This window comes from Stegostoma tigrinum, chromosome 2, assembly GCF_030684315.1.
Source record: "Stegostoma tigrinum isolate sSteTig4 chromosome 2, sSteTig4.hap1, whole genome shotgun sequence".
NCBI lineage: Eukaryota > Metazoa > Chordata > Chondrichthyes > Orectolobiformes > Stegostomatidae > Stegostoma > Stegostoma tigrinum.
In genome coordinates this window covers 145,765,026-145,790,917 of record NC_081355.1, presented here as the reverse complement: position 1 = coordinate 145,790,917, position 25,892 = coordinate 145,765,026, and the positions used below count along the sequence as shown (strand labels likewise).

The window sequence follows — 25,892 nt, the reverse complement described above, 5'->3', positions numbered from 1 at the left end:
AGATGTGGAGGCGTTGGAAAAGATGCAGTGGAGACTTACCAGGATGTTGCCTGGAATGGAGGGAAGGTCTTATGACGAAAGGTTGAGCGCGCTACAGCTTTTCTCTTTACAACGACGAAGGATGACAGGTGACTTGACAGATGTACAAAATGATTAGAGGTGTAGATAGAATGGACAGCCAGAGACTTTTTCCTACAATGGAGGTAGGTGTTACTAGGGACACACTTTAAGTGAGTGGAGGTAGATATAGGGGAAACGTCAGCGGTAGGTTCTTTCCTCAGAGTGGTAGGGGTGTGGAATGCATTGCCAGAGAAGGTAGTGGAGTCGGCCTCATTCCGGGCATTTAAGAGGCTATTAGAAAGGCATATGGATGATAGTATAAGGTCGGGGAGGAGGTTAAATAGATCTTTGAGTTAGGGTAAAAGTTCAGCACATCGGAGGCCAAAGGGCCTGTACTGTACTGTTCTATGCTCTATGTAACCTGGTTAGCTCTGAACCACCCTCTGAATTAGCTTGGAAAGCCAATTCAGTTCAAAGGGAATTAAAGCTGGGCAACAAATCTCAGCAACACTCACACCTCTTTCGAATAATGAATAAAAGAAAATTGGCAACAGCTAAAGAAAAAGTAAAGTTGCCACTGTCCTATCAGATTCTAGGGCTAATAGTGGTTTAAACAGATAGTCACATCTCCGATGAGGGGACAGTTTGAGGTAGTGTCCTTCATAGTAACTTCAGCTGTTGCAGGAATTGAACCCATGCTGCTGTCACACTGCACAGCAAACCAACTGTCCTTCCAACCAATCAACCAAGCAAACAGAATGGAAGCTAATGTACAGCCTTGTTCCATGTCACTGGTGACAGGAAATGCATCTAATAAGGCACTATTCCGCACCACATTAGTCATAATACAACCAAGAATGACCACGGTAAAACATGGCTATACAGAAAAATTAAAAACAGCATCTTCTGCAGGCCTTAAAAGTTCCTGCAGCAAGGGACTAGCGGTATTCCACGGGGATCAGTGATAGGATCACTTTTGTTTGCTATTTACATAAATGATTTAGAAGAGACAAGAAGAAGACGGCACTTACTAAGTTTGCAGATGACACCAAAATTGGTGGTATACTCAACAGTGAAGAACAGGTTATCTAAGATTAAAACAGAATGTTGATAAATTGGGTCAATGAGCTGTGGGATTGTAGCAGGGGTTTAATTTGGATAAACACAAGATATTGCATTTTGATAAATCAAACAACAGTAAGGCTTATACAATGGTAGGGTCCTGGGGTAGCATTGTTGAATTCAGACCTAGGGGCTCACGTATTATAATTCTTTGAAATTTGCATCACAGGTAGACAGAGTGGTTAAGATGGCTTTTAGCATGCTTGCCTTTATTGCTCAGTTCTTTGTGAAAAGGAGTTAGGATGTCATACTGAAGTTGTACAGGACACTGGTGAGGCCTTTTCTGGAGTAATGTGAACAGTTCTGGCTGTCCTGTTACAGTAAGGATACTATTAAGCTGAAGAGAGGTCAGAAAAAGATTTACCAGGATGTGGCCGAGGATGGAAGGTTTGAGTCATAGGGAGAAGCTAGATAGGCTGCGACTTTCTCCACTGGAACGTAGGAGTTGAGGGATGGTCTGACTCAGGTTTATAAGATCAAAGGTATAGATAATGTGAATGGCAGGTGTCTTTTCCCGAGGGTGATTTCAACACTATTGGGCATATTTTTAAAAGGTGAAAGGAGAAAGATTTAAAAATGATGAGGTTCAACATTTTTACAGAGTGGTTTTTGTGTGGAATAAACTTCCACAGGAAGTAGGAGATGTGGGTACAGTTAGTGTTTCAAATGATATTTGAATGAGTATGTAAATAAGTAGTGTTTGGAGACATATGAGCCAAGCAGGTCTCATTTAGTTGGGGACTACGCTCAGCATGGACTGATTGGACCAAATGGTCTGTTTCTTTGCTGTATGACTATGACTATGACTCTATACTTTACAACACTATTTTTCCAAGTTGAACAGGAAAGTATTCGTCTGCCAGAAATGCACAGGTGGGAAGTCTCCATTCTTAAAAAGTCAAGGCAACAGTTACACCCACTTGGACCAAAAAAAAGTGAGGAAGATCAGTCATATAGAGATCAGAATTATTAAGCTTCTTCCAATTTGGTGAGAAGAGGTGAACAAGAATATTCAGGCAAGGAGGAACCGGTTTGGTTTGCTGTTTTCTTGGCAGTATGTCCTCAATGAGGACATATCTTGGCAGATAGTCAGTTACAGAAATATACACACTATTATTTCAATTGAAGCATGCTGTTGAAACCCCAATGCTGGATTTTCCTGCTGCATTAACCACAGAATGTCACCTCAAGGCAATTTTAAAAATTCTCTCTCTCATTCAGTCACTTTTAATATATCTTTTATCCCACCCCGTGCCACCGCCCCCCCCCCCCAAATATAACCACAAAAACCAGGTGTGCTTTTTCAATTACATAAAACAGAGCTGTACAAGGTCAGGACTCTCAATATTAGGTTCTCATCTAACAGGTTTATTTGAAATCACAAGTTTTCATAGCACTGCTCCTTCATCAGGTGACCTCCGAAAGCCTGAGATTTCAAATAAGCCTACTGGACTATAACCTGGTGCCATGTGACTTCTGATCTTGTCCACCCCTGTCCAACAGCAGCACCTCCATATTATAGAACTCTTCAGCACAGGTACAGGCCCTTCAGCACACAATGTTGTGCTGAACATGATGCCAAATTAAACTAATCACCGTCCTCCCACCCATTTCTACCCATTTCTACCTTTCCTTGCTCCATATCCCTCCATTGACCCATAATTTAACATTTCATCCAACGAACAGAACCTCACAAAAGCAGTGTTACAACGAACTGTGAGACTAGATTATTTGCTCAAATCTTGAAAACCTCAGCACATAACAGCACCTTCCTTTTGCAAAGAGTCGAAATAACTTGGGCAGAACTGTATCTTTGCCAAGCACATCTTACAAAATAAAAGTGCATGTGCACAGGCATTGGAATCCAACTACCCAGGCTGCAATTTCTAAAAAAAAACAGAATCGATGCAATAAATTCACTGTATCAACATGTCTGGAACAGGGACAAGACTCAGGAGACAAAACCACCTGGTCTGATGGTCTGCTGAGAATAACTCTCTGCGAGTAAAAAGTTTTGAACACGACTTCCAGAAAACAAGTGGTACAACACAACTCACTGACTTCCCGCTTATGCCAGTGCAAGATATTGAACGTGCCAACTTTTCGGACTGTTCTATTAACTGTAGGGTTAATCATACTGAAAATATATCCATCAAGGCAAAAAATGCATTTGAAAACAAGGGCCTGTAAGCAACCACAAGAAAATGCATTTAAATGGAATCTTGCATTATTTAAAAAAACTTTTTCAATATTTCAGTTCTGCTGTGGGACTTGGAACAACATTCTTAAATTCTCAGACCATGAATTCAAGATAAGACAAGGTAACATTCATGAATAGGAGTTAATCAGTCACATGAGCGAGCAAAATTTAGGTCCTCAAATAAATTTAATGGAGTTCTTTTAAAAATGGGAGCTAGACATATATACATACTTACATTACATATTTATGGAGAAGTCTTGAAATTAGCTGTTCATACAAAAATCTACTAAAACCTGTTAAAAAAGTTCTTCAGAACAAATGTAATTGTGGATGGACGGACAGACAGACATTAAGGAAGTCTCATGTGGATAGGAGAGAGAACAAAAGTGGAGGAGTGGACAGAAATCATTTTTGACCAATCTACCAGATTGGCCAGAGGAAGCAACAGATAAGGAGGATAAAGGGTAAACTGAAAATGCAGTACACTTGGATTTCTGAAAACATCTAATTAGATGCGACACCAGAGAAGAATTCATGGTGTAGGGAGTATTATATTAGAACGGATCATGAATTGGTTAGGTAACAGAAAACAGAGCAGGGAGGAGGGGACCACTTTTAGATTGACTGAATTTATCTACTAGAGTGCCTGCCACAGTGATCAGAGCTGTTGTCTCAAACATTGACAATCTATTTTGCTCTGACATCGGCTGGAGGAGTGCACTGACACTTTCGTCCATGGATTGCAACATAAAGAAATACCAAGTTACCAAAAAGACCAATTAAATACCTCATCCAAACCAGGTTTTAAATGACAAGACTGACATCAACAAGGTGCCTTAATAAGCAACACTATGGGTTTATTATCAAAACAAAGCTCATTCAAAGAAGATGCAAAAATTGGTTCTTGCAATCAGTAACTGAAGTTTAAATGCCTATTCCAATAAATAACCCAGAAACACATGCAAACACTTCATGAAGAGAAGAAAAAAAAACTTATATGCAGAGATTTTTTTCTGATAACAAAATATACTTTCGCCAATGGGTTTAAGACATAGGATAATCTAGAAGTCTATTGCTCTGATGTTCTGGCACGTGTAGCCAAATCATTACAATGCACAACTGTCTAAGGTCTTGCAGACACAGCTTGTTCAGGATATACAATCAAGAGATATTCTTTCAATCACTCTTTCAAGCAAACAAATGGTTTTCACCCAAACCTGATATTGAGGGTTTTCTTTTCATGAAATTGAAGACATCAGTGGGGTAGCTTGTTCATAGTAAGCTTTCCCCCAACTCAGCCTGTTCTTAGATAATGGGAACTGCAGATGCTGGAGAATTCCAAGATAATAAAATGTGAGGCTGGATGAACACAGCAGGCCAAGCAGCATCTCAGGAGCACAAAAGCTGACGTTTCGGGCCTAGACCCTTCATCAGAGAGGGGTCCAGGCCCGAAACGTCAGCTTTTGTGCTCCTGAGATGCTGCTTGGCCTGCTGTGTTCATCCAGCCTCACATTTTATTATCTCAGCCTGTTCTTAAGCAGGTTTCTTGCCAACTCAACCTGATAAAACACTCCAATCAGTCACTGTTCATAGAAAAACACTAGGGTCTACAGCAAAGCAATCACCAATCATATTTAAAACTTCATTATCTGTAGAACAAAAGGCAGAAGATTTGCATATGCTGTAAATCAGAAACAAAAACAGAAGTTGCTGACCAAGGGTCACCGGACTCAAAACATTAACTCTGATATTTTCTTCACAGATGCTGTCAGACCTGCTGAGCTTTTCCAGCAACTTCCGTTTTTGTTTAATATCTGCAGTGCACTTCTGATGACCTATTAAAAGATGTTTCTCCTCACGTTCCCTCAAACATTGAAAATAATTCATTTTTCCACAATTCTTCAAAACTTATGCAACATTCAATACAGATCCATTTGTAAAAATATCAATTACATATTGCCTTCATCCATATCTTGGATGCAACAAATAATATTGGATCTAGTACTAAGTAATGAGCCTGATTTAACTAGTGACCTAATTATTTATGAGCACTTGTTATGATCACTATTCAACATGATTAAATCTCATGCAGCATTTGCAAGAGACAAGCAAAGATCCGACACTAGAATTTTGGATATAAGGAAGGCAGACTTTAATCGATGAGGCAGAGATTACCCACAGTAAACTGCTAAGTTCTGCAAACAGATAAAACAACAGTGAAGGGTGTTCAAAGAAACATTTAGTTTAAAAAGTTTAAGAATGGCCAACTCAAAAATATAATCAGAATTTGCCAAAGTCACTATGGAGATAGTAAAAATTTCATATGTCATCTTATTAAATAGGCAATAAATCACTAACTATTTTTATTCATCCACAGGAGTAGATGATCACCGGCTAGGCCAGCATTTATTGCTCATCCCTAACTGGACTGTGGGCAATTATAAAGAGTCAACCATTGCTAAGAGTCTACAGTCACATACAGACCAGGTGAGGATAGCAATTTCTGCCCTAAAGGACTTTAAAGAAAATGACAAATTTTTTTCCAACAATCAGCAACAGTTTCATGGTTAGCATTAATTCTAGATTTTTACTGAATTCAAATTCTATCATCTGCCTTTTAAATCTTTCTTAATTTTTATTTAAAACCTATGCCCTATAGTTTTGAACTCTGCTACCCAGGGGACAAGACCTTGGGTATGCCCCATATGATTTTATAAATGTTTATAAAAAGAAAACTGTCAGCCTCCTGCACCCGGGGTGGGGAGTCCCAGCCTACCCAGCCTCTCCTCATAACTCAAACTTTTCAGTCTTTCAGGTCTCTTCCTGTCCCGCAGGCCTGACCAGTCCCCCTCCACCGACACACTCATCCGCCTAGCTGAACTCGTCCTCACACTCAACTTCTCTTTTGACTCCTCCCACTTCCTACAGACTAAGGGGGTGGCCAGGGGCACCCGCATGGGCCCCAGCTATGCTTGCCTCTTTGTACATTACGTGGAACAGTCCCTCTTCCGCACCTACACAGGCCCCAAACCCCTCCTCTTCCTCCGGTACATTGATGACTGTATCGGCGCCGCCTCTTGCTCCCCAGAGGAGCTCAAACAGTTCATCCACTTCACCAACACCTTCCACCCCAACCTTCAGTTCACCTGGGCAATCTCCAGCACATCCCTCACCTTCCTGGACCTCTCAGTCTCCATCTCAGGCAACCAGCTTGTAACTGATGTCCATTTCAAGCCCACCGACTCCCACAGCTACCTAGAATACACCTCCTCCCACCCACCCTCCTGCAAAAATTCCATCCCCTATTCCCAATTCCTCCGCCGCATCTGCTCCCACGATAAGACATTCCACTCCCGCACTTCCCAGATGTCCAAGTTCTTTAAGGACCGCAACTTTCCCCCCACAGTGATCGAGAACGCCCTTGACCGCGTCTCCCATATTTCCCGCAACACATCCCTCACACCCCGCCCCCGCCACAACCGCCCAAAGAGGATCCCCCTCGTTCTCACACACCACCCCACCAACCTCCGGATACAACGCATCATCCTCCGACACTTCCGCCATTTACAATCCGACTCCACCACCCAAGACATTTTTCCATCCCCACCCCTGTCTGCTTTCCGGAGAGACCACTCTCTCCGTGACTCCCTTGTTCGCTCCACACTGCCCTCCAACCCCACCACACCCAGCACCTTCCCCTGCAACCACAGGAAATGCTACACTTGTCCCCACACCTCCTCCCTCACCCCTATCCCAGGCCCCAAGATGACATTCCACATTAAGCAGAGGTTCACCTGCACATCTGCCAATGTGGTATACTGCATCCACTGTACCCGGTGCGGCTTCCTCTACATTGGGGAAACCAAGCGGAGGCTTGGGGACCGCTTTGCAGAACACCTCCGCTCAGTTCGCAACAAACAACTGCACCTCCCAGTCGCAAACCATTTCCACACCCCCTCCCATTCTCTAGATGACATGTCCATCATGGGCCTCCTGCACTGCCACAATGATGCCACCCGAAGGTTGCAGGAACAGCAACTCATATTCCGCCTGGGAACCCTGCAGCCATATGGTATCAATGTGGACTTCACCAGTTTCTAAATCTCCCCTTCCCCTACTGCATTCCTAAACCAGCCTAGTTCGTCCCCTCCCCCCACTGCACCACACAACCAGCCCAGCTCTTCCCCCCCACCCAGTGCATCCCAAAACCAGTCCAACCTGTCTCTGCCTCCCTAACCGGTTCTTCCTCTCACCCATCCCTTCCTCCCACCCCAAGCCGCACCCCCAGCTATCTACTAACCTCATCCCACTTCCTTGACCTGTCCGTCTTCCCTGGACTGACCTATCCCCTCCCTACCTCCCCACCTATACTCTCTCCACCTATCTTCTTTACTCTCCATCTTCGGTCCGCCTCCCCCTCTCTCCCTATTTATTCCAGTTCCCTCCCCCCATCCCCCTCTCTGATGAAGGGTCTAGGCCCGAAACGTCAGCTTTTGTGCTCCTGAGATGCTGCTTGGCCTGCTGTGTTCATCCAGCCTCACATTTTATTATCTTGGAATTCTCCAGCATCTGCAGTTCCCATTATCTCCACCTTCTACTACTACCTTCTGTCTCCTACCATCAAGCCAACTTTGTATCCAATTGTCTCATTTTCCCTGGATCCCATGTGATCTAACCTGACCAACTAGTGTAACATTTGGAACTTTACCTGCCTTCCTCAATTATCTTGGCCACCTCTTCAAAAATTCAAATAAATTGTGAAGACATTTTGCTAGCATTAAGTAATACCTAATACTGCATCTCACATTCTACATTTTCCTCGTCCACAAAACAGTCCACAACTAAAACAAATGCAGCTGAGCCAACACCAGGTACACTGCACTGGCTGCCACCAAGACCATTAGTTTCATGTCACTTAGAGGGCTCTCATGTCAGTACGTGTGGTAGATACAGAGGGCAGAAAGACTTAGAGGAGACTACTCTATACTCCTGACCTGTGCAGTCACTAAATAAGATCATGGTCAATCTGATTGTGGTCTCAACTCCACTTCTTGTCTGCTCTGGCCATGCCTAACTATCAAAACTCTAGTCAACTTTACAGTGAATAAATACAAGGACCCAACATTCAACAATTTCTGGGAAATAGAATTCCACAGATCAATGACTCTCTGGTTAGCACAGCAGGCTGGACAGCTGGTTTGCAATGCAGAGCGATGCCAGTAGCATGGGTTCAATTCCTGCACCAGCTGAGGATACCATGAAGAACTCTCCTCCATGTTCTTCTCTCACCCGAGGCATAGCAACAAGCAGTACCAGTCATGTCTCTAATAAGACAGCAGTCCTTTCTTGTAGGACCACAGTAACTACTTTTCACTTAAATAAGGAGTGATACAAAGAATACCATCCATTTGCCCTGTACCAAGGGAGCCCTTTGTCCTGTCATATTCTTTTGGAAAATAAACTGACATGCTCTTCAGACTAATGTTTCATTTTAAATTTTCTTCTCCTCCTAACAAGTCATCGTAAGACAAGGTCAAGTTAAAGAACAGCAACCTCAAACCCTTCTCAAAAACATGTACAGCTTGTTTTTCTACAGCACATTTAGCTCAGTGATGGTCCCAGGCATTGCACAGAAGAGTATGACAAAATGTTACATCATGTTCCACAATGTGATATTCAGGCAGATGAGTGAAGGTTTTGCTAAAGAGGTGGTTTTAGTGAATATCATAGTCAGAGACAGGTAGAGGTCGAGAAGTTTAGAATACAAAACTTGAGGATCCAGGTAACTGAAAACATGGTTGTGCACTGATTAGCGGAAATATTCATTTAGAATACCATTGACTACACATACAGCGAGAGCTTAAGCATATTGATTAGCTGCAGGACGGAAAATTATTGCTTTCAAAAAGAACACAAGCCACTTGATTGGAGTCAGTCTACAATATTTTCAGAGAGGTCAGATGACCCAGTTTGGCAATATAATTAAGCTACTGGATGTCAATAGGCAGACAGGTAACTGGCTTCAGAGCAAGTCTTTACCCCTTCTCACTTTATCAGAAAACATTCAGGTGGTGAGAGTTGAAAAGTCATCAGAAAGTCTCATCACTGCAAGTAGAGTTCCTAATATAGAATTCAGAATTAACTGTACAATCTCATGATTTAAAAAAAATTCAGCTAGCAGAATTGGTCCAGCTGGTCCAGAATGAAATTCAAACGATAACAGCTTGCTTGTATGTAAAGTGACTTAGGCTGCAGATTACCATCTCAGACAACCTGTAATTAATTATATTTTCTGAAATTCAATGTTACTTGGCCATGCAACATTAAAATAATACTCTGCAGTGGTTTTATATTTTTCTTCTGACTTGGAGGTCTGTGTGCTTCTTTTCAAAAAAAGTAATTTGTATATATTTGCACCGTTTAATACTGTCGTTACCAACATTTAAATCTTGTATAGGATTGTTTACAACATTTTTGCTTCTGATGAACTATATATAATGTGATAAAAATCATAATTGCGAAAACCACCTTTTTAAATTAGACTTCATTGTGACTGGTGGAGGAAAGCAATCCATTCGCCCCATTAACATATGTAACAGCAGTCAATGGTTTTTTTTAATTAATTGTTTCATGGCTTGCAGGCATCACTGAGAAGGCAAGCTTTTGTTGCCCAGCTCGAATAGTCTTTGAACAGAGTGGCTTGCTAGGCCATTTCAGATGGCATTTTAAAATCTAGGGTCACATGTGCATCAGACCAGGTAAGGATGGCAAGATTTTCTTCTCTAAAAAGGAGATTTGTGAAACAGATAAGTTTTTGTGACATTTGATGGCATTCCAAATTTTTAGTTCAATTTAAATCCTATGTGATAGGACTTGAACTAGTGTTCCCTGGCACTGGCCTGAGCTAATGATTACTCATCCAGTGATAATACAAGGGGATGTGCTCTAAAGGTCATATTCAAAACAGCTCAAATACCTAGGAATTCTGGAGCTAGAGGAGGAGAACATAAACATTGGCTCTTCCAGTGCCTCAATTTAAGTCCGCATACATGGGGGTGATGAGTAAACTCCTCCAAGTCCAGTTAGGGGACAGCAGAATTTTGGATGGCCATGCAACAGGGAAGCTGGAGGTGGCCATTCAGTCCATCATGTCTGCTCCACAATTCAATGAAATCATGGCAGATCTGATAATGCTCAATTCCACTTTCCTGCCTTTACCCCATTACTGCTGTTGCCCTTACTAATTAAAAATCCATCAATCTCAGCCTTGAAAACACCTACTGCCAGCCTCAATAACCCTTAGAGCAAAGAATTCCATCGATTCACTACCTTCAATGAAAAAATTCCTCATCTATATCCTAAACATGCCACACGTATTCTGCGATTATGCCCCCTAGTCTTCTACTCTCCCACAAAAGAGAGCAACCTTTCCACATCAACCCTATCAAGATCCCAAAGAATCCTGTACGTTCCAACAAGGGCGTCTTTCTTTCTTCTACATTCTAATGAGTATAGGTCCAATCAACTCAACCTCTTCTCAAAAGACAGCCCATCCATACTTCATATCAGCCAAATGAGCCCGCTTTGGATTACATCCAATGCCAGTGATCTTTTAGTCCACAACTGGTCACTGTATTACAGTTGTGGTCTGATTAGTGCCATGTACAGTTGTAACAAAACCTAGATACTTTTACATTCCATTCCCTTTGAAATAAAGACCAACACTCCATTTGCTGCTGGGGAGATGCTAAATTGATCTGGTGGGGGAGGGGGCAAAAAGTTGATGCAAGGTCACAACAATGCCTCTTCCTCAGACAGCTCAGGAATTTTGACATGTCCATAATGTCCCTCACCAACTTCTATAGATAAATTACTGAAAGCATATTGTCTGGTTGAACAACAGCCTGGTATGGCAATTGCTCTGACCAGGACTGTAATAAACTACCAAAAGTGGTGTGCACAGACCAGACCATCATGGAAGCCAAACTGCCATCCACAGACTCCATTTACACGGCTCGCTGCAACGGAAAGGCAGCCAACATCAAAAGCCCACTAAACCCTGTTAATGACCTCCTGCAACCTCTTCCGTAGTCAGAAGACACGGAAGCCTGAACACGCACAAGGTTCAGCAACAGCTTCCTTCCAGCTGTTATGAGGCTGTTGAATGGAAACTAGCCTCAAATTAAAGAGCAAAAGCAGAATTACAGCACAGGAACAGGACCTTCAGCCCTCCGAGTTGCGCCGATCATGCCCAGACTAAACTTAAAAAAAAAACAAACCTTCTGCCCTTACTTGGACCATATCTCTCTATTCCCTCCCTACTCGCACTACCAGCCAGATGACTCTTAAATGTTGCCAACATGCCTGCTTCCACCAACTCCTCTGGCAGAGTATTCCAGGCTCCTACCACTCTCTGTATGAAAGGCTTTCCTCGTACATCTCCCTTAAACTTTTGTCCTCTCACCTTGAACTTGTGCCCCCTTATAATTGAAACTTCAACCCTGGGGAAAAAGCTTCTGACTATCCACCCTATCTATGCATTTAAATTTTGTAGACCTCTATGAGGTCTCCTCTGTCACCATCTTTCCAGTGAAAACAATTCTAGTCTTTTTAACCTTTTCTCATAGCCAACGCCCTCGAGACCGGGGAACATCCTGGTGGACCTTCTCTGCACTCCCTCCAAAGTTTCCACATTCTTCTAGTAACATGGCAACCAAAACTGCACACACTACTCCAAAGGCGGCCTACCTAACAAGGGTTTTATATAGCTGCAACATGTTTTCCCAAATCGTGTACTCCATGCCCCAACTGATGAAAACAAGCACGCCATGTGCCCTCTGAACCACTCTGGCCACCTGTGTACCTGCACACCCAGATCCAACTGTATGTTACATGTTCCTGAGGGTTCTGCCATTAACAGTATAATTCATACCTAAATTTGATCTTCCAAAATGCATCAGCCACGTTTGTCTGAATTAAACTCCACCTGCCATTTGTATCCAAGTTGTCAATCTATCTATATCATGTATCTCTCCACAATTGTCAGCACCATAGCAACTCCAATCTTGGTGTCTTCTGCAAACTTACTTATCAGACCACCAACATTTTCCTCCAGATCATTTATATATACACACACCCGAAACAACAGAGGACCCAAGACTGATCCCTGTGGAATATCACTAGTTAGCAGTCTCCATTCTGATAAACACTCTTCCACCCTCTGTCTTCCATGACCATTCAAGTTTTCTATCCATGTAGCCAGCTCACCCTGAACCCTGTGTGATTTTAGTTTTTGTACCAACCTGCCTTACAAGGGTTTTTTAAATGTCTTACTAAAGTCCATATAAACTACACCTACAGCTCTTCCCTCATCTTTTTATTTTTTGAAGAGCTGACAATCAGGTTGATGAGATATGACCTTCCCCTACAAAACCATGCTGCCTGTCACTAACCAGTCCATTTTCTTCCAAATGTACATATGACTGTCTCTCTGTATCTTCTCAGAGGGCTTCCCCACCACAGATGTCAGACTCACCAGCCTAGAGTGTCCTGGATTATCTTTGCTTCTTTCCTTAAATAAGGGAACAACATTGGCTAATATCCAGTCCTCTGGAATGTCACCTGTGATGAAGGAGGATGTGAAGATATCTGCTCATGCCCTAGCTATTTCTTCCCTTGCTTCTCTCAGCAACCTGGAAGCGATCTCATCTGACCCTGGACACTTGTCTACCCAAAACTTCCTCCTTTAATATACTTACATTCTCCGGAATATTCTCACAAACATAGAACATTACAGCACAGTACAGGCCCTTTGGCCCTCGATGTTGTGCTGACCTGTCATACTGAGCTGAAGCCCATCTAACCTACACTATTCCATGTACGTCCATATGCTTATCCAATGACGACTTAAATGTACCTAAAGTTGGCGAATCTACTACAGTTGCAGGCAAAGCATTCCATTCCCTTACTATGTCCCTGATCTTAACATCAGTCGCATCCTTCTCCTCTGTGAATGCCGATAAAAAGTACTCATTAAGGATCGCTCCAACTTCCTGTGGCTCTGTGCATAACTTCCTCTTTTGTCCTTTAGGGGGCCTACTCTTTCCTTTGTTAACCTCTTTCTTTTAATACATGCATTAAAAGCCTTGGGATTCTCCTTGACCCTGTTTGCTAAAGACATTTCATGGTTCCTATTAACGTTACTAATACTGCACTTCAGTTCCTTGCTCATTTCTCCATACTCAAGAGCTTTGACAGTTTGTAGCTGACCTAGACCTACTGTATGCTTCCTTTTTTCTTTTGACTAAGTTTACAATTTCCTTTGTCATCCATGATTCCTGGATTCTGCCATTCCTATCTTTCAGTTTTGCAGAGACATGCATGTCCTACACTTTAAAGCAACTGGTCTTTAAAAGCCTCTCACTTGCCAGACATAGATTTGCCCTCAAATAACTGCTCCCAATCCCTATTCCCCAGTTCTACCCTAATCTGGATGTAATTAGCTCTTGCCCAATTAAACATCGTCACCCAAGGGCTACTCTTGTCCTTGTCTAGGATGACTTGAGATCTTATGGAGTTATGGTCATGTCAGGTTCGTTTTCAGAGACCCTCACAGGCTTGATGTAATAACAAGATACTGGCCTGGCTACAAAAACACAATCCTTCATTATTAAGCAACTACTAGCCTTACAGGATTGCTGTACACAACCTGGCACAGAGTGCCGAGTTCCATAAGCGATTCTCCCCGAACAGCGGGCAGTCCCCGCTTTTTATATTCTATGTATGAATTGACTAATACAAAAAACCAATTACTACATTCGGAACCTAAAGAGAACAGGATACAGTATTAGAGATAATGGGAACTGCAGATGCTGGAGAATCCAAGATAACGAAGTGCGAAGCTGGATGAACACAGTAGGCCAAGCAGCATCTCAGGAGCACAAAAGCTGACGTTTTGGGCCTAGACCCTTCATCAGGAAAGGGGGATGGGGAGAGGGTTCTGAAATAAATAGGGACAGAGGGGGAGGCGGACCGAAGATGGAGAGAAAAGAAGATAGGTGGAGAGGAGAGTATAGGTGAGGAGGTGGGGAGGGGATAGGTCAGTCCAGGGAGGACGGACAGGTCAAGGAGGCAGGATGAGGTTGGTAGGTGGGAAATGGAGGTGCGGCTTGAGGTGGGAGGATGGGATAGGTAAGGGAGGCAGGGTATTGATCGTTTGCAAAGTGACTGATAACAGCAGGATGCATTTTCAAGTCAAAGTGACAGAATGCGATTTCAAGCCACCGAAGTGTCTGGCTTGAACAAAAAGTCACTGACCTGGCCACTTCAGTATAAACAGAAGTTTCATTCCTTTACAGAAGTTTCACCCTCTTATAGAATTACAGATGTCCCACATCTTTACAAAGGTTTCCCACCCAATCCTATTCAGGCAGGAAGTTTAAGACAGTTTCCACTTACCCGTGTGTAGGAAGATAGGGAGCATAACTATTAATGGGATGTTATCCCATTAACATCTCAGTCACTAACACCAAATTGCCCTCCTACTGAAACATCAATCACCTGTCCTGGCTCATTCCCGAATGTGAAGTCTAGTATAGCCTCCTCTCTCGAGAGATTGCCAACATATGGTCTCAAAAAGCCCTCCTGGACACACCTAACAAAGTGCTATCCATCCAAGCCCTAGGGTCTAAGGGAGTCAGAGTCAATATGAGGAACATTGAAGTCACCCACAAGCACCCTGCTTTTTTCACACCTTTCTAGCATCTGACTACGTATTTACTCCTGTCTCACGTGGGCTTTCGGAGGTCTAGAGAAAACTGCCAGCATTGCAATTTCACCCTTCCTACTCTTGAGCTGCACCTAATGCCTCACCACAAGATTCCTCCAATGTATCCTCCCTCAACACAGCTGTGATGTGATCCCGAGTCAGCAATGTAACCTGCCAAATAACCTGTATGCACCAAAGTCTTTTTGATCTGTACATCCTTTGCTTGCTGTGATCTGCCTGCGCCGCTTGTAAATAAAGCTTTCTACTGTTTTTCGGTACAAGTGACAATAAAATCAAATCAAAGCCAGGTCTAAACAGATACAGAATGCTAGGACAGTCTAGTAGGCAGAAAAGACACGGGTAGGATAAGGCACATAGGAGGTCTAGAAGGCTGAACTGTATCTATTTTAATGCAAGGAGCTTGACTTGTAAGTCAGATAAACTTGAAGCATTGATCAGCACTTGTAAATATGGTCTTGTTACCATCACTAGTACATGGTTGAAGAACAGGACAGGACAGGCAGCTCAACCTTTCAAGGTACAGAAGTTTCAGGCATAATGGAGCGGTGTGTAAGAGTGGTGAGACATTGCACTATTGATAAAGGATATCATCACTGCAGTAATGAGGGAGGATATCCTCACATGGTCTTCATGAGGTCATCTGGGTAGAGCTTAGAAATAATAAAAAAAGGGTGCTTACCTTGCTGGGATTACACTATCTCCCTCTGACTGAGGAAGAAATATGTAAGCGAATCATAGAAAGGTGCAAGAGATACAGGGCTATATTTGTAGGGGACTTAACTCTGCTAACATTAACTGGAAACACCTTAGTGTGAAAGGATTAGATGGGATAAAATTTTTTAAGTGCACAGAGGAGAGTTGTGTGTGTCAGCACATGGTACCTAATCCATTAAACTGGTCAAGTGGTCGAATTTTCAGTGGGTGAGCATTTTAGGGATCGTGACCGTTACGCTGAGTTTCAAAGTCATTATTAAAAGGGATAAGGACAGCGCATACGTATCTAAACTGGAGGAAGGCCAATTTTGATATCATTAAGCAGGATCTGGAAAACAGACTGGAGCAGCTATTCACTGTAAAGTCTACATTTGGAAGTGCGAGCCTTTTAAAAAGTAATGTGAATTCAGAGTCAGGTGTTCCTCTTAAGGATGTCAAAGGTTATTGAGGGTTATTAAAGAAAAAGGAGGAAGCATATGTCAGGTACATCATATTCAAACAGGGGAGGCCCTTGAAATTTAGGGAGTGTAGGGGTTGCTTAAAATTAAAATTAGGAAGGCAAAGATGGGCCATGAAATATCTTTGGCAGACGGGTTCAAGGAAAACCTCAAATATGTTTTTTTAAAAAAAAGAATTTAAGGGGAACAAGGATTACCAGGATAAGAGTAGAACCTATTAGAAACTGTAGGGGAAATTTGTATGTGAAGCCAGTGAATGTGGGGAAGGAATTAAGTGAATGTCTCTCCCTTCTGTGAACACAGATAAGAAGCATTGTAGCCAGGGAGTTCAGTTAGGATGGTGAAGTTCTAGAACAGGCCAAGATTAAGTAGTAAGTATCAGATGTTTTAGTAGGCATAAAGGTGCATAAAGTCCCAGAGTCTAATGAGATGTGTTCCAGGCCACCATGGGAGGCACAGGAGACTGCTGGGTGCCAGACCATAGGCAGAAGTGCCAGATGACTGGACAATAGCTAATGTGGTTCCTTTGCTCAATAACGGCAGCAGGAATAACCATGGTAATTACAAACCAGAGATAGTAAGGGCTTCCAATGCTGGAGTCAGAGATAAAACAGTGTGGAGCTGGAGGAACACAGCAGGCCAGGCAGCAAGAAAGCAGGAAAGTTGACTTTTCAGGTCAGGATCCTTCTTATCCCAACCTAAAACATCAACCTTCCTGCTCCTCTGATGTTGTCTGTATTCCCCCAGTTCCACACTGATTTATCCGTAATTATAGACCAGTTAGCCTAATAAAATTGTTAGGCGAATGAATGGGAAGAAGTCCTGAAGGCTAGGGTTAATCAATTCTTGGAAAGTCAGGGATTGATCAAGGATAGGTCAGCACAAATTTGAGAGAGGGAGACCCTGTCTGACTAATTTAGTTGATTTTTTTTTAAAAAGGTGACTAAATTGATGAGGGTAGCACTGTTCTCATGTTTTACATGCACTTCAGTAAGGCCTTCGATAAAATTCCACATAGAATGCTGATCCAAAACGTAAGGGCTCGTGGGATCTAAGGCAAGTTGGGTCCAAACTTTGCTTACAAATAGGAGGTGAAAGATGGTAGAAGACATTTTTCCCCTAATTGTTACAATGGTATACCACAGGATTCAGTGCTGGGACCCCAACAATTTCTAATGTACATTAACGACTTGGATATGAATAATCATATGAAGATATGATTAGTAAGTTTGCAGATAACATGAAAATTGGGGTTGTTGTTTTTGATACTGAGCAGGATCTTCTCTGGCTACAGTCTGATATTGATGAAACGGTAAACTGGGCAGAACAATGGTACTTGGAATTTAAACCTATGTATTTTCAGAGGTCTAATGAAGGAACTGTAATGATTATAACAAGGTCAGCTGGACAGACCTCATAGAATGAGTTACCTGATTGGACCAGATTAACAGCCTAAAAAGGGATCCCTGATTGACATATGAACTGAATGTCAGTCAACTTGTTCATTCTGAAAGCTGACTGCACCAAGGACTCTCCACGTGTAAAGAAAGGGTGACTGTGATGGGATACTGGCCTCTGAAGTTACTTCAGGAAGAATACAATATATGGTGGACACCCAGTGAATATTCAGGAACAAAAAAAGGGACCTTGGTTTACAAGTTCCCTAGATCCCTGAAGGTGTCAGCATAGGCAGACAGGGCAGTGAAGGAGGTATGCAGGATACTTGCCTTCATTAGGCTGCGTACAGAATATAGGAGAAAGTAAGTCTTGTTACAACTTCATTAAATATTGGTTAGGCCACAGATGGAATTACTGTGCAAAAGTTTGATCGCCACCATGTCAGAAGGACGTGACTGCACTGGTCAAATTGTAGAGGAGATTCACCAGGATGTTGTACAGGATGAAAAGTCTTAGTTATGGAAGAGACAGGAGAGGATGGATTTACTTTTCTTGGTGCAGAGAAGGCTGAGGGGAGCATCTGATGTATGCAAAATTATGAGAAGCACTGACAGGGTAGATCATGACGATCTCCTCCCCGTGGAAGATGAGTCTAAGACTGGGGGCATAAGTTTAGATTTAAAAGTAATTTAAAAGAAATGAGAATATTTTTCATCCAGACAGTCGGTCAATATACAACATGCTGTTTGAGTGTGATGAAGGCAAAAATTCTCGCGATTTTAAAGAAGCGTCAGGATGAGCACTTAAAATGCCAGGGCACAGAGGCTAAGCCAAGTGCAGGTAAATGGGATTAGTGTTTGTTGATCAGCAAAAACACAGTGGCCCAAATGGGCCTGTTTCTATGCTGTACAACTCTAATCTTTTTGGACTCATTATCCCACTCCTGACGTCAGGCTGACTAGTCTATAATTCCCAGCACTTCTCTTTTTGCCTCATTTCTTAAACACAGGGATTCCATTAGCTAGCCTCAAATCTCCAGAGTCTTGTCCTACAATCTATCAAACCTTGGAAGATGACCACCAATGCATCCACTATTTCTACAGCCACTTCTAAACTTGAGGGGGAAACTGGCCTATTCTGTTCAGCCTTTCTTCCTAAGGCAATCATTACTGTATTAAACCTTCTCTGAACTACTATTCCAGTAAGTTAACATCGTTCTGTAAATAAGAGACCAGTAATATACAAACAGTCCTGATGCAATCTTACCAAATGTCCCGTATAACTGAAGCATAATCTTCCAACTCTCACTGAACCTCTCCAACCATCTCCTCTTAAGCTTCATTTCAGCCTAATAATGCAGTCAACATATAGTCCCACCCACCAACAGCCTTTACAAATTATAAAACATTCAAAAATAGTGGCTTCATTAACATATTCTTCAACAACTATACTCCATTCAACCTTTGCTTCAGCAGTGGTAGAGTACTGTTCCTACTGATTCACAACACTGTTGAAATTCTGCTGCTTTCCTGGCTCAAGCCTATAACCTAAGTGACCATGATTGAGTAGTACGGCTAGAGTTCACACAGCCAGATATAGTCAAGTTTGCAAGCAATATCAATCTGCAGTCCCATTTTACCTTAGAATCACAGAATTTTACAGTGCTGAAGGAAGCCAATTGTGTATGTTGTGTCTCCTGAAAGAGCTACCCAGCCAATCCCACTCTCCAGCCCTATCTTCTCTAAATTTATCACTTCCAAATGGTATGGAAATTTTTTTTTTAAACTTCATAAGCTTGGATAACTGAACTCTTGTATGAAATGCCCTTGTAGTAAGTGGAATTTTGAAACATGTCAAAAGGAGTTATTTTGTGACCCTCTAAATTCATCACTTTCAACTATATATCTCCAGCCCTCTTGAGAAACCTCCTATGGAGCCCATCTCCATCACTCTCCTAGGCAGCACATTCGAAATGCTAACAACCCTCAGAAGTTTCCCTTTGTCTCACTCATTGCTCTCTTGATGACAACCTTAAAATTGTGACCCCTAGTTCCTGACGTACCAATTTGTAGAAACAGAACATCCTTCTTTAGCCTGTCAAAATGATTTTTAAATTTTCAACATCTCTATCAAGGTCACCCTTAATCTTCCCTGCTCCATGGAGAATGAGCTCAATTTCTCCAATCTTTCCTTGTATTTAAAATCCCTCATTGCTGGTATCATTTTCGCAAATTTCCTTTGGGCCTGCTCCAGTGCTTTAAAATCCTTCTTTAAATTGGGTGCCCAGAACCAAACACAATACACCAGATGTAGTCTGACCAATGATTTGTGGAGGTGTACCATCATTTCCTTGCTTTTATACTCTTATTAAATCCAAGGATCTTGTAAGACTTTTTAATAACTGTTTCAACCTGCCTGGCCACCATTAGAGAATTATGCACATGAACCTCAAGGTCTCTCTGCTCCTGTACTTCCCTTCAAAGTTGGACCAATGAGCCTGTATTACTTTCTCTTGTTTCTTCTACAAAGATGCATTGCCTCACATTTCTGTCCATTGCAATTCACCTTCCAGGTGTCTGCTGATTTGGCCAACTTGTTGGTATCCCTCTGAAGTTGCTTAGCATCATCCTCACAATTCAATATTCTCCCTAGTTTAGCATCATCAGACTTGCTTGCTGAGCTGGCTTGTTCTCATTCAGACATTTAATCACCCTGCTAGGTGACATCATCAACGGAGCCTCCGACGAAGCAATATTATTCTATCCCACTAGGAATTTATACAGTTTGGTCCGTTATGGTGAGTATGTAATTTCTAGTTTTGTTCTGTATGGATTTGCACATGGTATACTACTCACGATAATAGATCAAACAGTATAAATTTCAAATGGAGTAGAATAACATCGTTTCATCAGAGGGTCCACTGATGATATCACCTAGCATGGTAACAAAATATCTAAATGAGAACAAGCCTGTTCAGCAGCAAGTCAACAGCCTCATCCACAATCCAAACTACAGATCATCGCCGGAACTCTAATTAATAGTGCCAAGGACCCATCAATCCTAAACATTTTTAATTTACTAACCAGCATGTCATGTGGCAGCATATCAAATGCTGTCCGAAAACTCAAAACATATCTACAACACTACCCTCATACACTGCCTGTTGTCACCTCAAACAAATCTGGCAGACATGGCCTGCCCTTGATATAGCCATGCTGACTGTCCAGTATTAACTTGTTTTTCTATAAGTGTATATTTCTCATGCTGGACAGATAGTGTTGAGGAGGGAGGCTGCAGAAGGATTTGGGCAGGCGAGAAGAGTGGGCAAAGTGGCAGATAGAATACAAAGTGAGAAAACATGAGGTTATATACTTTCAAAGGAAGACGAGACTATTTTCTAAATGGGAAAAGGCTTCAGAAATCTGAAGCACAAGGGGAGTTGGGAGTTCTGGTTCAGGATTACCCTAAGGTTAAATGCACATTTAAATTGCTAACATTGTATTTGCCTTCCTAACTGCCAAAGAAATGTCATTTCTAGAATACAGGAGTAGGGATGTACTGCTGAGGCTGAATAAAGCTCCAATTCAGTTCACAATTGGAACATTGTGAACAGTTTTGGGCCAAGTATTTAAAGGATGATGTGCTAGCCTTGGAAGAGGATTAGAGGAGGTTTACAACAATGCTCCCAGGGCTGAAGGGCTCTTCAACTGAGCAGCAGTTGAAGAGTCTAGATCTGCTCAATGGACTTTAGAGGATGAGGGGGATTTCACAAATATTCAGAATCCTGAAAGGCCTGCATACAGTGGAAACATGGTAATAAAATGAGAGGCTGGATGAACACAGCAGGCCAAGCAGCATCTCAGGAGCAACAAAAGCTGACGTTTCGGGCCTGGACCCTTCATCAGAGTCCAGGCCCGAAACGTCAGCTTTTGTTGCTCCTGAGATGCTGCTTGGCCTGCAGTGTTCATCCAGCCTCACATTTTATTATCTTGGAATTCTCCAGCATCTGCAGTTCCCATTATCTCTGATACAGTGGAAACATGTTCTCCATATCCACTAAGTAGAAGAGAAACTAGGAACTACTCAACTGGTGGTGGTGCGATGTTAAAAATACTCCAGGATTTTAACTCAACAACGATGAAAGAACACCAGGGGCCCTTTGGTAGGGGGGCCTGGTATAATTTAAAATAAATGGCAGACAACACTTTTGTCCCTTTTTCTACAAAAAAGTTTTCTATTTGTGTACAAGCCAAAGGACCTGTTTCCACACTGTAGGAATTCTATGAAATATGAAGTTCGGTTGACTTTCATTCCTGTCTCTTTGCCAAAGCTTTTCTTATTCTGACAATATAAATAACAATCAGCTTAATCCTCTGAGCTCTCAGCAAAAAATTTGGCTGATGCATAATCCAAAGTCATCTTTTCTTAATCACAGCATCAAAACACTTAAATACTCTAATCAATCCACTCAATATTTTCTGCTCCGATTAGTTTAGATCTCAAATATCCATTAGACTGGCACACTGTGGACAGCAAATAGCCGAAAACATTGTTAACATTGAGTACTGTGACCTTTCTTCAGAAGAAAGGTTTGTTCTGAAGAGGAGTCACAGGACTTGAAACATTAACTCTTTTCTTGCCACAGGTGCTGCCGGAACTGAAGTTTTTGTTTTTTGTTTGTTTCAGATCTCCAGATCCAGTTTTGCTTTTATTTCAGCTTAAAACATTTGGCTGAGGACAGCTCTGTTATTAAATTATTCCGAATGAGCTTCAACTTGATGTTTGGTATTTTCCAGTTCCACTAGCAAATTCCAAGCCTAAGATGCATCTTCTGAACACATGAAGAAAAACAAAATTCTCAATTCAAAATTATCAGAAAAAGTAATTTCTTACCTGCTTCCATCGCATTTTCTGTTGTCTCCAATCCATCCATACTGTCATCATCTTCAATAACCGTCCTCCCCCTGCTCCGAGACCTGCGATTAAGAGTTAGCAAGCTTGAGGAATGGATCCAACTTGGAAACAAGTAGGTACTTTTTCATCTGCACATGCATTTCTAGAAGGCTGACTTTGAGAAAGCTCCCGTGTGAAGGAACACGATTCTTTAAGAGCACCCGGCAGCAAGGAAATGCACAGAAAAGAAACCGAAGGAAAGAATTTCAACGATCTCAAGGTCAAGAACCAACTCCATCTCAAGAAAAACCTGTGATTGCAGATGCAGCTCTAGGATTAGGCTCAGAGGCACAAGGACCCACAACTCACGTGGAACATTGTAAGTGGACAATCATACTCGTTATTGAGTGATTGTCAATGAGGACAATTGAAATAATTTACATTCAGCTCACTACCTCCCATTAGAATTTTAAGCCACATTAATCAGCTGTAGAACGTTGGAACATCTGACTGGAAAGATGCTGGACTTCCAAAAATGTGATGGAGTTGATATTTTTATCTCAACAGCATTCAGGGGAGCAGTCTTTTTATCCCCAAAATATCAGGCTCAATATCCAGGCTTGAAAACCAAAGTGGCAAATAATATTCATGCCACACAAATGCCAAGCAATGACTCTCTCTAATAATAGCTGATCTTACCAATACCCCACCACATTTAATGGAGTTACCATCACTGAATTCCCCATTATCAACATCCTGGGGGGTTACCATCGATCAGAAACTCAGCTGGGTTCACCATGAACACAGTGAATACAAGTACAGGTCAGAGGGTAGGAATACTGGAGCAAGTAGCTCAAATCCTGACTCCCCAAAACCTGTCCACCACCTACGAAGGTCCAAGTCAGGAGTGTGATGGGATACTCCCCACTTACCTGGATCAGCACAGCTCCAACAATAATCAAGAAGCTTGACATCAAGGATGACATAGCCCACTCAATTCACCACACTCACACAGACTCACTCTCTACATTACCAACACTCAGTAGCTGCAGTGTGTATCATCTACAAAATGCACTGTTGAAAATACTCGAGGATTTTAACTCAACAATGATGAAAGAACACCAGGGGCCCTTTGGTAGGGGGGCCTGGTATAATTTAAAATAAATGGCAGACAACACTTTTGTCCCTTTTTCTACAAAAAATGTTGTATTCACCAAGGATCCTTGGACAGCATCTGGTAATTTCTCAACCATTTCCATACAGAAGGACAAAGACAACAAACACGTGGGAACACCACCACCTACAAATTCCCCAATCAATTCAACATCCTGACTAGGAAATATATTGACATCCCTTCACCGTCATTGGGTCAAAATCCTGGAATTCCCTTCCTAACTGCATTTGGGCATACCTAGTGCACACTAACTACAGCAGTTCGAGGCAGCAGCTCACCACTTTCTCAAGGGCAACAAGAGACAAGCAATAAATGGCAGTCTAGCCAGCAATGCCAATGTCCAACAAGTGAATCAAATTAATGACAGTTGACAAGCAGGCAAAATTCACTGAAAAATATATTGGCTTACTTAATAGTTTCAATTTTTAACATATTCAATAGAATTTCATAAAACATTAAATGAATATATGTGCACTTCCAATTTAGGAGGAAAAATAAATTCTCATTTATTCAAGTCTCGCTCTGACCATAATTTCACTGTAGGACAGCACTGAATATTCCTTAATTGGAGCCATGTGACAATATTACCCTTTGACTAGTCATAATGAAAGGCCCAAAAATTGTTTTCCATTTTTGTGTGTTGTGATGTGGCTAATACTGAAAGACACAAGGACCCACAACTCTCATGGAATATTGTAGGTGGACAATCATACTCGTTATTGAGTGATTGTCAATGAGGACAACTAGTCTCTCAACCATAAAGTGTCAACAGTTGAATCCAGAATTTTGATATTTGGGTCATGTTCAATGAATAATTTCAAGTGCTCAGTTGGGTTCTAGAAAGGAAAAATATCTAACAAAAGCAATCACTTTACAGAACTATAGCAATCTTGTAACTTGATATAATTGGGCCACAACTGCATTGATTAATATCTAATATAGACACATAAAAGATGATCAGAGGATTAGACAGGGTGGACAGTGAGGGCATTTTTCCTCAGATGGTGATGGCTAGCACGAGGGGATATAGCTTTAAATTGAGGGGTGATAGGTATAGGACGGATGTCAGAGGTAGGTACTTTACCCAGAGAGTAGTAAGGGCATGGAATGCCCTCCCTGCAACAGTAGTAGACTCACCAACTTTTAGGGCATTTAAATGGTCATTGAATAAACATATGGCCGATAACGGATTAGTATAGGCTAGATGGGCTTCAGATTGGTTTCACAGGTCAGCGCAATTTCGAGGGCTTAAGGACCTGTACTGTGTTGTAATGCTCTATGTTCTACGTACAGACCTGCAAATTACCTCACCACAGTCTTCACTCTGAAGGCCTTATTCAAATGTCATGTAATTCCTATTTTGTGTCCAGTGACATACTAATACAAATCTACAATATTGGACCGACGTGTACATAGAACATAGAACAGTACAGCATAGGACAGTACAGCACAGAACAGGCCCTTCAGCCCACGATGTTGTGCCGACCATTGATCCTCATGTACGCACCCTCAAATTTCTGTGACCATATGCATGTCCAGCAGTCTCTTAAATGTCCCCAATGACTTTGCTTCCACAACTGCTGCTGGCAACGCATTCCATGCTCTCACAACTCTGTGTAAACACCCAAGCAGAATTCTATGTCAATGACTGCTATTACCTCAACATCTTCTATTCTTTGCTATGCTACTCACCTTCTAGTCAAGGGAAGCAATTTTCAAACTTGCTTGAAGTGGTAAACCATCTCCCAAGACACCAACAATTTGGCCTGCCCTCAACATACAATATGTAATGTGTGTCTGGAACTGATTATCGTGCAACTTTAAAAAGGGAAACTTGTGTGATAAGTGAACTAGCATTACAGTAGGCTGTTTTGTGAGATGATGGACATCACTTTCTTTAGCAATTTGACATTTAATGAATGGAGTGCACTTGGCACATTCATTTACATGAGCAATTAAGTTGCTCTTTCATTAGCTAGACTTTCAGATTTAAAAGTATAGCTTTTTTCACAATTTATTTGATGTGGAAAACATGACTCAAACAGAAACGTATTTTAAACAAATACCAAGACAAGACATCAGCAC

General features: G+C 41.9%; 1 protein-coding gene across 14 annotated transcripts in view; it reads right to left on the bottom strand.

The window, feature by feature from the left end:
- kmt2ca (lysine (K)-specific methyltransferase 2Ca) overlaps positions 1–25,892 on the bottom strand; it is a 489,348-nt gene that overhangs the window by 340,208 nt on the left and 123,248 nt on the right. For all 14 annotated transcript variants that reach the window (XM_059639788.1, XM_059639789.1, XM_048520987.2 and 11 more), the window contains one exon: positions 22,634–22,716. In XM_059639788.1, the coding sequence (XP_059495771.1) occupies positions 22,634–22,716 (83 nt within the window). The remainder of the gene's footprint in view (positions 1–22,633; positions 22,717–25,892) is intronic.